This window comes from Elephantulus edwardii, unplaced genomic scaffold, assembly GCF_000299155.1.
Source record: "Elephantulus edwardii isolate Elephantulus edwardi_28Jun2011 unplaced genomic scaffold, EleEdw1.0 scaffold00030, whole genome shotgun sequence".
Classification (NCBI taxonomy): Eukaryota; Metazoa; Chordata; class Mammalia; order Macroscelidea; family Macroscelididae; genus Elephantulus; species Elephantulus edwardii.
Window position 1 is genome coordinate 13,236,526 of NW_006399780.1, and position 12,446 is coordinate 13,248,971.

Genomic DNA, 12,446 nt, shown 5'->3' on the forward strand with positions numbered 1-12,446 from the left:
AGTAATTCTTAAAATATGTATTTTATATCAGATCTACAGCTAATAATTTGACTAAGGGCAATATAAATGACTTATGTTTAAGTCATTAGTTTGAGAAATTCTTTCCTAGTCAGGGCAAGAAGCAAAACTTTAAAGAAAGTAGAAAAGAATGAAAAGGAAAAGGAAACATCAAAAAATTTTTTTAACCTAATTTGAAACCTCTTAAGAAAATTCCTTAATCAGAATCTTTGTAAATACTGTGAACTTATAAATACTGTGAACACGATAAAGAATGTGAATTTGTTTGAAAAACTAGTAATAGCTATATTTACATTTTTTTGAGAAACTTTCCTTCATGGCCAAGTAACATGCTGTATCTTCCTTTTTGCTTCTGGGGGCTTCAAGTTATCCTGAAAAGACAGTAAGAAATCATTTTACACTTGCAGAAATGCCACTAAACAAAATAAACACCCTAACTCTCTTGCGACCTATGCCCAGTTATATTTTCTACCTCTGTGGTTTAGTAAGAAACTGCACTGGAATCCCAAAAGCATGTGGTTTGAATCTACCAGATGCTTGACGGGAACAGGACAGGAAATCTCCTCCCATGTCACTTACTGGTTTTGAAAACCCAACTGCAGGTCAGTTCAGATTTGATGACATACAACATCACAGTGTTAGTATATGCTGCCACCTGGTGGGCCTCACAGCTGAATAAATATGAATAAACATCCCCACTCCTTTCATCCAAAACCCTCATTTTTCTCCCTAACAAAGGTGACTAAAATAATTACTAAGGAAGAATCCTTTAGGATCAAAAAGATTTGAGTTCAAATTCTAATCTGATGACTTATTGATTCTGGAAACATGAATATTAATTCTCTATGTGTCTATTTCTTCATCTGTGAAATGGAAATGACAACAGAGCCTACTTCATGGAGTCATTAAAAAGATTCAATTAACATCTATAAGGAAATAATTGAGAACCTGTCAAGTATACACAGCTTTCTTACCCCTCTAGTACAGTATATTATTGTAGAATTCTTGACCTACTTTGAGTTTTGATTCTTTGGACATACAATTAGATAAAAAGTCAAATCATGCAACAATAAAACTATAAAACTATTGGGTGTTTAAAAATGAAATAATTTCTAAGGACTATTTAAAAAACAAACAAAACATAATTAACTAATGAAAATTTAAATAGACTAAATTTTTTAAATTTTGTGTGTGTGTGTGTACCATCAAATCAGATCTGACCAGTACAGGAAGAGATTGTACCTCCTTCTCTAGCAGAGCACCTGGTGGATTCGAACCGCTCACCTCTGGGATTGCAGTGCAGCTGCCTGTCACTAGGCCACCAGAGTTTCCTTACATAGACTAACATTTTATCCAATTTTTATCATACTTAAATGTAAATATTCGAATGTTATATATTTTATATGTGTATGTTGTTGTTGTTGTTAAGTGCCGTTGAGTCACAGGCGACTCTATGAAGGACAGTCCTCGATGCATGGGTGCCTTTCATCCTCTCTCCAGGTTCGTAGGGTTTCCGGAGGCAAGCTATTATGGAAGTGGATGCCACTCCTCCTTTCAAGCTTGTTTTAATCGGGGAGCTCCACCCCACTCTCTGTCCGCATTAGGTAGCCAACCATTAATGCATTTGACACATCAGTGTCACAGGCTATATAACATACAATTATTATTAAGAATTTTTATTATGAATAATTATTATTATGTATATATACAATTATTATAAATGTTATAATAGATTCCCCCAAATTTGCCTGTATTTTCTCAATGATGTATTTGAGGGAGGAAAAGGAAAGGTGTAAATCTTCAAAACATTCTAGTGTGGTTTTAAGCAGATTCCAAAGAGAAAGTCAATTCACAAAATGCTACTTAATAAATGTATGATCCTAGGTTTTAACATTTTTAGTCTCATTCACAAAGACTATTTCCCTCTTTTAGTTATAAGATAGCTCAATAAAGGAACTAAAGAAAATTACATATTTTAAGCAGAAAGCTAGTGCATTTTTTGAAAGAAGAATTTATCATCATGGATTTCATGTTTTCAGGGCTTTAAACCCCACAAAAGTAGAGAAATGTAAAAAAATAAAATCAGCCATTAAAATGTTCGGGAACAATGTCGCACGTCTGGCCCCGCAGATAAGGAGCACAGCATGTGAAATCCGTCCCCATTACTGGTACAGACGCCACTCTTCAGACTTACCATCGGCTCCGCCTCTTCTTTAGGAGCAACTCGCTTTAACTTGACTGGTGTCGTTCCAACGGGGGCTATCAATGGCAATTTCACAGGGTCTGAAGAACTTTTTCTAAGTGTTAAGTCATGGTTCTGCTTCGGCTCATTATTGTGTTCCATTTTATTGTTCATAGGCAAATTGGAAGACAAAATAAAGGATGAAACACCTGAAGAGGAATCTGATGATTTCCGAAAGGCATTATTGGTAGAGCTTGCCTGAGGGGGCGGCTTTAATCGATCATTATCTCCATTCTCTGTCTTTTTCACTTTTATGCTTGTACTTGTTGAACTCCCATCAAAAACAATGAGAGGTCTTTTCCTTAATCCGTCTACAGTGGTACTCCTGAAACCAAAGAAATGCCCTCTTAAAAGGTATGATCTGGAAAGGCAGAGTGGTACACTGGATCTCAAAGTGAAAATAAACACCACTACCAAAAAACCTTATTATGCACACCCATGTTTATTGCTGCTTTGTTCACAACAGCAAAGAGGTGGAAACAACCCAAGTGCCCATCAACAAACGAATGGATAGAGAAGCTCTGGCATATTCACACAATGGAATATTATGCAGAACTGAAAAACAGGAACCCATGAAATATACAAAATGGGTGACCATGGAGGACATTATGCTGTGACATCAGTTACAAAAAGACAAATGCTGCATAATGCCACTGTTATACAACAGGACTGACAGGGGGTTTGGGGAAAACTAAGAAAAGAGGGGATAAATAATGTACACGGCATTGAAACGGACAAGGGAGAGAACTGTATAAAAGGAATATATGATTAGGTATTATTGGCATGACGTGAGTCCAGAATAAGAGCAGCATAGTAAACTGATCTGTGAGAGGGACTGTATAACAATAAAAGAACTTTTGTCCTCAAGAAAAAACAAGCGCTTTCTTCACCATGACTGGATCCTCTAGTGTCATCGCTAAGAAGAACGTGGTTCACAAAACAACTATGAAATATCATCTCACCCCAGTCAGAATAGCACAATGTAATAGAATGGCAAGCAACAAATGCTGGTGAGGTTGTGGAGAAACTGGAACCCTTATTCACTGTTGGTGGGAGTGTCAAATGGTGCAATCACTGTGGAAAGCAGTATGGTGCTTTCTCAAAAAGTTGCAAATAGAGACACCATTTGACCCAGCAATTCCACTACTGGGAATATACCCCAAAGAGACCATAACCGACATCCAAGCAGATATATGCACACCCATGTTTATCGCGGATTAGTTCACAATAGCAAGGAGTTGGAAACAACCCAAGTGCCCATCAACAAACGGACAGAAAAGCTGTGGTATATTCACACAATGGAATATTACGCTGCATTGAAAAACAAGGAACTCATGCAATACTATTCAAAATGGGTGAGCCTGGAGGATATTATGCTGAGTGAAATATCTCAGTTACAAAAGGACAAATACTGCATGATGCCACTATAGTAGACTGGGACTGACATCAGGGTTGGGGTAAGACTGAGAAAAACTGGATAAATTATGTATACCACATTGAAACACATGAGGGAAAGAACAATTTAAAAGTGATACATGATAGGGTACTATGGTTATCATAAGAGTCCAGAATTAATGTTTCATAGTGGAGTGTACTTGGAGGGGGGTGGAATGCGGGGGATTGTATACCAAAGAAAGAATTTTTCTTTTACTTTTGAAAGAGAGGAGTGAACTGGGGGGAAGGGGTGGGCAGGGAGAAATGTGCAACAATGAATGAATAGAAATCCAAAATCTCTGTAAATGTTCATTAAAATTAATAACAAAAAATTTTTTAAAAAGTAAAAAAAACTAAAAAAAAAAAAAAAAGTGGTTCAGCAACTTCGGCTGGAAGCTGGGCTCAATCACATGCAAGTTTCCCAGACACCGCAGATCTGAAAGAATTCTGTCTGCAGAATGTTCAACATGACCCTTTGCTGACTGAAGTATTTTCAAGTACAAATCCCTTCAGACCCCAGAAAGTTTTTTCATTTTTGTAGTAAAATGAATCTTTCAGAGGTTTCCTAAACCACTCTTAAGAACCAGTGAATATTCAAAGGAGAGCTAAATATGAAGCCTTTACAAAATCTTATCCCTACAACACGTGTCATACTATACAGATTTCTACTTTGGTCAGTTCTTAATATCTACCTCTCTGAATTTTCGTAAGTTTCTATTTCACAAGGGTAGTAATTATTATATATACACTGGTAGCCGCATATAATAAAGTCCTTGGTATATAAAAAAGAAAAAATGAACTAGGGGGAGAGGGGCAGGGAAAAAAATGTGCAACAATAGAATAAACAAAACAAAACACCTTACTGACAAACTATATTTTAAGTGAGACCGATTACCAGAAATGAAATTTTCTATTTTCACTCTAAATGAAAAGGTAACTTTTGTGTAATTTATTTTAAAATTTAAAATATTGTAAGAAATTTAAAGTTAGGTTTAATACCTACCACAAGATAATCTTTAAAACAAAAAGCAACAAATGGTCATATTTTATGCAAACAGCACACAATACATAATCTTATCAACATGTGTAATCTCCTTCGCACACATTTATTATGTGTCAGAACAATTCATAATTGATCTCTGGCAGGTTTTCGGGGCAGTGTATTGCACAGTATTGCACAGGAGAATATCTTTTCCCCATGGAGTAACTGGTAGAATCAAACCTTGTGTCTTTGGGTTGGCAGCTTAACTCACTGTCCACTTGCCCATTCATCAGTTACTATTTAGAAAGGATAAGAAACTAAAACTATATTACAAAGGCTGTCCACAATTAAGCAAAACCTCTACTCAACTCACTAAAGGTTTCTAAAACCAAAGCTAGGTGTAGGGAGCTCTGGTGGCATAACGGTTAAGAAGCTGTGCTGCAGTACTGAAGGTTCCCCATTGGAATCCACCAGCTGCTCTGTGGGATGAAAGATGGGTAATCTCCTGTGTGATTTATTGCCCTGAAAACCTGCTGGAGCGTCGACTATGGGTCAGTTCCGATTCCATGACACACAACAACAAAACCAAAGCATTCTCTAAACTGTAATCGTTATGTGTGCACAATTTGCTAACTGTAAAAATTATTTTTTTTGGATTTCCATTCATTCATTGTTGCACTTTTCTCCCTGCCCAGCCCTCCCCCAGCCCCCCCAGTTCGCTCCTCTCTTTGAGAATTGTAAAATTTTTTAAGTCTTCACATTTCATTTTTAAAAGCTAAGCTCCACTCTAAATCATAAACATATATGAAGAATCAAAACATTCACTATTTGTTTATATACCGCAAGTTATACAACAGATTTAATTTTTTTACATTAAGGAATTAAAAGAATTTGAGTAGCCACTTAATTGAAGAATGTCTCAGCCTTTTATTTCAAAATAGAAAAAAAGGACATCACCATAATGTCCAAAATGCAGTCTCTGGGAACTCATCCTGAACCACTGGTTCAGAATCTGTATTTTTTTAACCAGATCCCCAGATGACTGGCTAAACTCACCAATATAAATGAAAAATTATCCAATTGAAAATTGAAGTTTAACTGTGCTAAGCAACTGAAGCTTCACAATATCACCGTCTTGTTTTTTTATTGTCTCTCAAGCATTGTCTATCAAAGTCCCTTACAGACAGAACCCATAAAAAAGACATTAACTCACTGAACAGCATCCACTTTGTGAAAGAGTAAATGTAGAGGGAAAAGGCCAACTCACTCACTTTAATATCTCTGGAAACTTTGTTCTCATTAACTAATCAATCAAATTTATTTTTATTTACAAAGGAAATCAATTTGCTTGTGATTTTAGGTCAACCTTTTGAAAAATTTTAGAGTGCCAAAACCTAAAGCTATAGGCAGCTTTGGTGATTTATTGGTATTAAGTTGTGCTACAAACTCATCTGTTCCATGGGGGGAAAAGATGAACAATCTCCTGTGCAATTTCCTGCCTCTGAGGCTATCTATAGGTGGTGCCAACTCACCAGGACACAACAACCATACCTGTTTCATGTCTATGCTATCCAAAGTCCTTAGTCTTACTTGACCATGCCCTTTCTCCCATTTCAGCAAATCTTACTGGCTCTGCCTCCAAAATGCATGCAGTTTCCAACCATCCCTTACTATAGTAAAATCAATACATAATACATCCATTACTGCAGTAAAATCTACGAAAGACAGAACTTGTATAATATGCGAATCTATGTGAGAAGGAAACTCAAAATATTTACCACTAAAGACAGCAACAGAAAGTAGTAAAGACTACACCTTGGCGAGCTCTGGTGGCCTAGTGGCAAGAAACTACACTGCAATCCCAGAGATGCACAGTTCGAATCCACCAGATGCTCTGCTGGAGAAGGAGGGATAATCTCCTCTACCAGTCAGATCTGATTTGACGGTACAGACACACACACACACACACACACACACAAAAATAATAAAAAAAAAAAAAGACTACACCTTATCAAAGGCAGAAGTTTACTAGATCTGGTAAAACAAAGCCATCTCGCCACATTCTGGAGCTCGGAGGTTCCTCAGTCAAAGCCACTGTACCATCTACTATTTGGATTACTAACCAGTCTAACTGGTCTCCCTGCTTTCATGTTTGTACCTTCTACCATAAATCACTTCTCAATACAACAGTGATCATGTATGTCAGACTGTGTCATCACTCTGCTCAAGACTCTCCAGTGTCTTCTCATTTCAAATATCAAAGTTCTTTCAAAGACTCATAAGAGTTTTGCACACTCTGACAGTTTCCTTCAACCATCCCCAAAAGCCTTTGTTTTACTACTCTTCTTCTGACGTACTCCACTCCAGCCTAATGACATCTTTGCTGGTACATGATGGACACATGTCAGACTCAAGGTACTGTTCACTTTGTCTGAAATGCTATCTTTACCTGACCTCTACTTTGTAAATCTCTCTACGGAAATGGCAATTCCTGGCTACTTCATCTAAAATTATAATCTCTTTCCCCATTCTGCTTTTCCTTTTGCATTTATCACTATGTAACACATGATTATTATTTAGTCACTGCATGCTTGGGAGGGAGGGTAGAAGGACAGTGCAAGAAGAGACAGACTGATTCAGTGACTGGGGTAATGGAGGGGGATGCATCAGACGATATAGTTGGCTTAGGATAGAGCAGGTTTCAGAGGTGTTGAAAATAGAGTCATTATGAGTTACAAGTGACTCGACAGCACATGACAGTATACCCACAGTAGGGAGTTATGGTAACTTAGTGGTAAGGAATCACACTGCCAATGCAAAGTACATGATCTGAATCCATCAGCTGCTCCATGGAAGAAAGATGTGCAATCGATGCCTGTGAGATTTACTGCCTCTAAAAACCTACTAGAGGGTCAGCAAGTTCCAACTTGATAGTACATAAGGAAAAAACTCCATGGTGCATAGCTGTTAGTGGCTGTACAGGGAAGAACAGAATTGATTCACTAAGGCTATCAAGTTTCCAAGGCAACATTCTTTATGAGAGCAGATTGCCATAATTTTCTGCTAGGAGTACCTGACTGGGATTGAACTGCCAACATTTTGGTTGGCAGCTGAATGCTTTAAGCCACTGTACCATCAGGATACTTGGCTCAATAGCTGGTGAAGAAATTATTTTCTTTTATTAAAAATCCAAGTTCACCTAGGAGAGAAAAAGCAATTGTTTAGTCACAAAATAAAAGCAACACTCATGGAAAAAGTACCTTTTAGTTTCATGTTTTATCTCATGTTGTTCTCTTTTCTTTTCCATCATTTTCCCCCATCTGTTCTTTGGTAAATCTCTCCGAGGCAATGGTATTGCATGCTGGACATAAAGATCAGTAAGATTGTCTTTATTTATTTTTATGTCATTTTCAACAGTTATGTTCTTCTGTGGAAAAAGAAACAAAAGTAATTTCAAAAGAGTATCTTTCATTTTAGTAATGACTTACATGTAACAGAAAAACCCCACACTGCATTATCACTGAGCTGATAGTGACCATACAGGGCAGAGTAGAATCCACTTTCTAAAGCTACAGAATTTCTATATTTATTACTATTAAAAGGAATATCGCTATTAAAATGAATTCTATAAACCACTTTCACAATCACACATCTATCCGACAGTCTCACAATGTTGCTAGCTGCCATAGAGTCTAATCAATTCTGACTCATGGGGACCCTTGTGAGTGCGTTCAAACCACCAAGCAACTCTTATCAGGTACTCTTAAGTAGTCACTCTCACACACTCATTGCTGTCAAGTGGGAACTGACTCATAGCTGACCTTTCACTGAGTTTTCAGTGGCAAAAAATCACATGCGAAGAGACTGTCCATCTTTCTCTCAAGAAGCAGTTGGTGGATTCTAATCACCTGTCTTTGGGTTGGCATCACAACTCCTTAAGACAGTATGCTACCAGAGTGGCACTATAAAAAGGTTAATCTCTGTGAATATTAGGTTCAGTATCATTTTGTCCTCGGTGTGGCAAGGTCTGCTGGCACAAATGATCAGCCAGCACACTAAAACTGAAGAGCATTTTAAGTAGCATTATCTGCATCTACAAAGATCACAGAATACAGCAGACTGCCAGCAGAAAACAAAAGAGAATTATTACATTCTTTCATAGAACTACCGAAGTGTTACCAGAACAATCAAATTAGTGGGATGGAAGTCTCAACCTGTGTTTTTCTCTCAGTTTCTCTAAAATAATAATAATTAAGAAAATAAACGACCCACTGCCATCAAGTCAGTTCTGACTCACAGCCAACTGTCCAGCTGGTTTCTACAACTTTCAGTCTTTACGGAAGAGACTGCTCATCTCTCTCCTTCAGAGTGACTGGTGAATTCAAACCACTGATCTGTACAGTTAACAGCCCAACATTATGCCATCAGGGGTCCTTTCCTTCTCCAGTGGAGTGGTTAATAATGAGAGTGACTGCAAAGATTCTAAATAGACCTTCAGGTGGAAACCCTGGTGCTTCCTTACTGATGACAGTAATGTCACATCAATAGAATAACTTGCTCCCCACTGCAGGCCCTTTCAGGTACTTTCTAGTCCTTATGTAAGTATCCCTATATAAATTCTCATTTTCATCTCCCAATTTGTTCTTTTTTTTTTTTCCCTTTTCTTGTTGTGTACCATTGAATCAGATCTGACTGGCACAGGAGGAGATTGCCACTTTCTTCAGCGGAGTATCTGGTAGATTTGAACTGAGCACATTTGGGATTGTAGTGCAGCTGCAATCTTGCCATGAGGCCACCAGAACTCCCTACCCAATTTGTTCTTAACATTATGAAAAACATGCTACTTAAGGCATAGGAGTGGTGACAGATAAAATTGGACTTTGTGTACAACAGAACCCTCCCCCAAAATTTTCCAATTACGGTCCTCTGATAATATTCCTACCTTTTCCCTAATTAAAACATCTTTTTTTTTTAAATTTATGATCTATTTCCCCCCTGAGACTCAACTCACTGCTGGCAAGTTGGAACTGACTCTGAACTCTAGTTGGTTTTCTGAGACTGAAAGTGTCCATCTTTCTCCAGTGGAGCAGCACTGCTGGTGGGTTCCAAGCACTGGAGAGGAGCCACTTCTGGGTCAGTAGCACAACTCTATTGACTACGCGGTCCGTGTAAACCCTGATAAGTCTCTTGGACAAAATTCCCTTGTGAGCAAACACAGTGATTCTCAAAGTGTGGTCCAGATACCAAGAACTCGTTAAAAATGAAAATTCTTAAGCTACACCCAGACCTACAGAATCAGAAATTCTGGAAAGGAAAGCCAACAATCTGTAACAATCACTTTGATGATTTTGCCCTGGATGAGGGGACGGTTAGGGAGAGTACTGAAGGACAAACACCATGGACTACTACTAAATGCTGGTGCTGCTGTAATGTGCCCTCAAGTCGGAACTGACTTATAGCTGACCCTCTAGTGCGATTTCAGGGGCTGATAATCGCACAGATTGTTGTATTATTCCTCTTCCTGAATAGCTGATGGATTTGAACTGCTTGCCTTTGGGTTGGCAGCACAGCTCCCTACCAATGAGAACATAAAATCAAGCTTTAAAAAAAAAAAATCCCAAGCCCAGGGAAGCTTTAATACATTATCAACCACTTTAAACACACTAGTTTTTACTTTTCTTTCCCTAATATTATCAGAGGCAACCCATAAATAATAAACACAACACTGAGAATCATGAGTTCTGACTTCTCTCCTCCAGGCTGTACCACTTACAGATGGAGCGACCTTAACGAAGTCACTTCAACTCTATGGGCCTGTTTCCTCATCTGTAAATAAAGTGAAGGTTCCAGGAATATGCGATTTCTCAAATGCTCTCGAGAATGAATGGTCAATGAGTTCTATTCTCAATTTCTCTTTATCCATCGTTTCCTCCAATCCCTTTTTCCTGTAGTCCTTCCTACAATTCAAGACTCGGGGGTGAGGGAAGGGAGTCCACTTCCAGAAAATTACGGTTATCTAACGGACTTCTCTTTTCGGGATGGTGTGCAAGGCATACATATGCCAGGGAAGCTATTAGATCTGCCTGGGATGAGTGGCAAAATCGGTGCCGGAGCAGCGACAGGACAGCCGGCGCCCACAGAGGATTACTCCGGGGAAACTAACTAAGGTGCAAGTGCCTCTCCCGACAAGACTATCCTCTCGCCTTCCGCCCCGAAAAGGCCAACCTGCTCCAAAGTAAGAAGAAGAAACTCCTGGGACAGCAGCTCCGGGTGCAACAGCAGCTCCGAGTCTGTGCAGCTTCGACCGCCAACATCCCCCGCCATCGTTGTCTCCAGGAGACCCCGGCCGGTCACCCACAAGGCTCTGCGAAGGAAACGCCGGAAATGACGTTATGTGGGAGGTGGCTCGAGCGTGTCGTCATCACAAGTGCGCCGAGCACCCAGCTCCACCTCCCTGGGAGCGGTGGCGCCTTGGGGCAAGGGCTAGAGGGCAAGTGCTCTTGAGGAAGGAAAAAATCACGGCTTAAGAGGGCTTACAGGAACGAGTTCACGTATGCTGCCTCAATTGGTCACGCCTCCCGTGACGCCCAGTGGCAGTAACTACATGGGTTCGCCAACAGCGAGACCGCAGAGGGCAGATTGCATCTCGTTATCCCCTGAGGCCACGGAGTGCCTTCAGCATCTTGGCTCCTCTCCTCCATCGACTTCCAAACATGTAAATCTTTAAGGGAGGAACAACCTGATCATTGTCCCACTGAGCAGCTGGTGAATTCACAATAAACTTTTTAGTTAGCAGTTTTTACTAAGCCACCTAGCCTCTTAGTAAGCCTCACTTCATCAGACGCCTTCTTTTTTTCTGTTAACCCTCCACTTTAACATGGAAGGTCTTCAAGGAAGACAGGATTGTCAATTATTTTATTTACTTGGAACTACAATTAACACACGTGGAAGCAGTAGCTAACTCAAGTGGCTTATGTTGTTAGGTTCCTTACGAGTTAACTATGACTCATAGTGACACTGAACGGTTCTGAACATTGCCCCTCATACTGCGCCACCCTCATCTCACCATCTGATTTGTTCAAGCCTGTTAAAGTCACTGAGTCAATACATCTTGTTGAGCGTCGTCTTCTCTATCCCTCCTCCACCTTTCCTAGCAAGTCTTTATTCAAAAACATCCCTCCTGACAACTTACCCAAAGTATGTGATACAGAGTTTCATTATTCTTGCCAAAAGAAATTAAGCACATCTGTTGCCAAGGAGGTCTTCAAAGTGCTAACCAGCAGAGTTGTCAGCTTAAAGATTAAGGTTGGCAGACACAAGTGAGGGTGTTTTCAATTGCTTCATAGGCATGTGAAAGTTGAACAATTAATAAGGGAGACTGAAGAAGAATAATTCATGCTTTGGAATTGTAGTCCTCTGGAAAAGTGGAGACGTAGCCTAAAAGAAGACCCTCAACATGAGAGATTGACACAGTGACTGTAACAAGGGGCTCAAGTATACCAGGGATGGTGTGGATGGCCCAGGATAGGGCAAGGTTCAGATATTTTGTTCATAGAGTCTTTACAAGTTGTAGTCAATCTGATGACACCTAACAACAAGAACAAACAAATCTGTCTTCGAAGAATTGCAACCAGGGTGCATCTTAGAAGCAGGGATAGATGATGTTATTTTTTTTTTTTTCCCTCTCCCATATTTTGGACATGTTATCAGGATCGTGCTAATGCAAAATTTATACTTGGACCAAGAGGCAGTCGTCAGAACAGAGCAAGG

The 12,446-nt window shown here is 39.4% G+C and overlaps 1 protein-coding gene across 2 annotated transcripts; it reads right to left on the reverse strand.

The window, feature by feature from the left end:
* Positions 1 to 332: 332 nt before the first annotated feature.
* Positions 333 to 11,051, reverse strand: LOC102877467 (chromosome unknown open reading frame, human C2orf49). 2 transcript variants are annotated; one of them, XM_006883840.1, is made up of 5 exons: positions 10,902 to 11,051; positions 7,937 to 8,103; positions 2,459 to 2,585; positions 2,213 to 2,335; positions 333 to 389 (listed from the first exon to the last, which is right to left on the reverse strand). In XM_006883840.1, exons 1-5 carry the CDS (start codon positions 10,998 to 11,000, stop codon positions 333 to 335), a joined length of 573 nt encoding a protein of 190 aa, XP_006883902.1. In that variant the 5' UTR covers positions 11,001 to 11,051. The 2 variants fall into 2 exon arrangements, with proteins under 2 accessions (XP_006883902.1, XP_006883901.1); XM_006883839.1 differs by having other exon boundaries at positions 2,213 to 2,585; positions 10,902 to 11,026.
* Between the last annotated feature and the right edge of the window lie 1,395 nt (positions 11,052 to 12,446).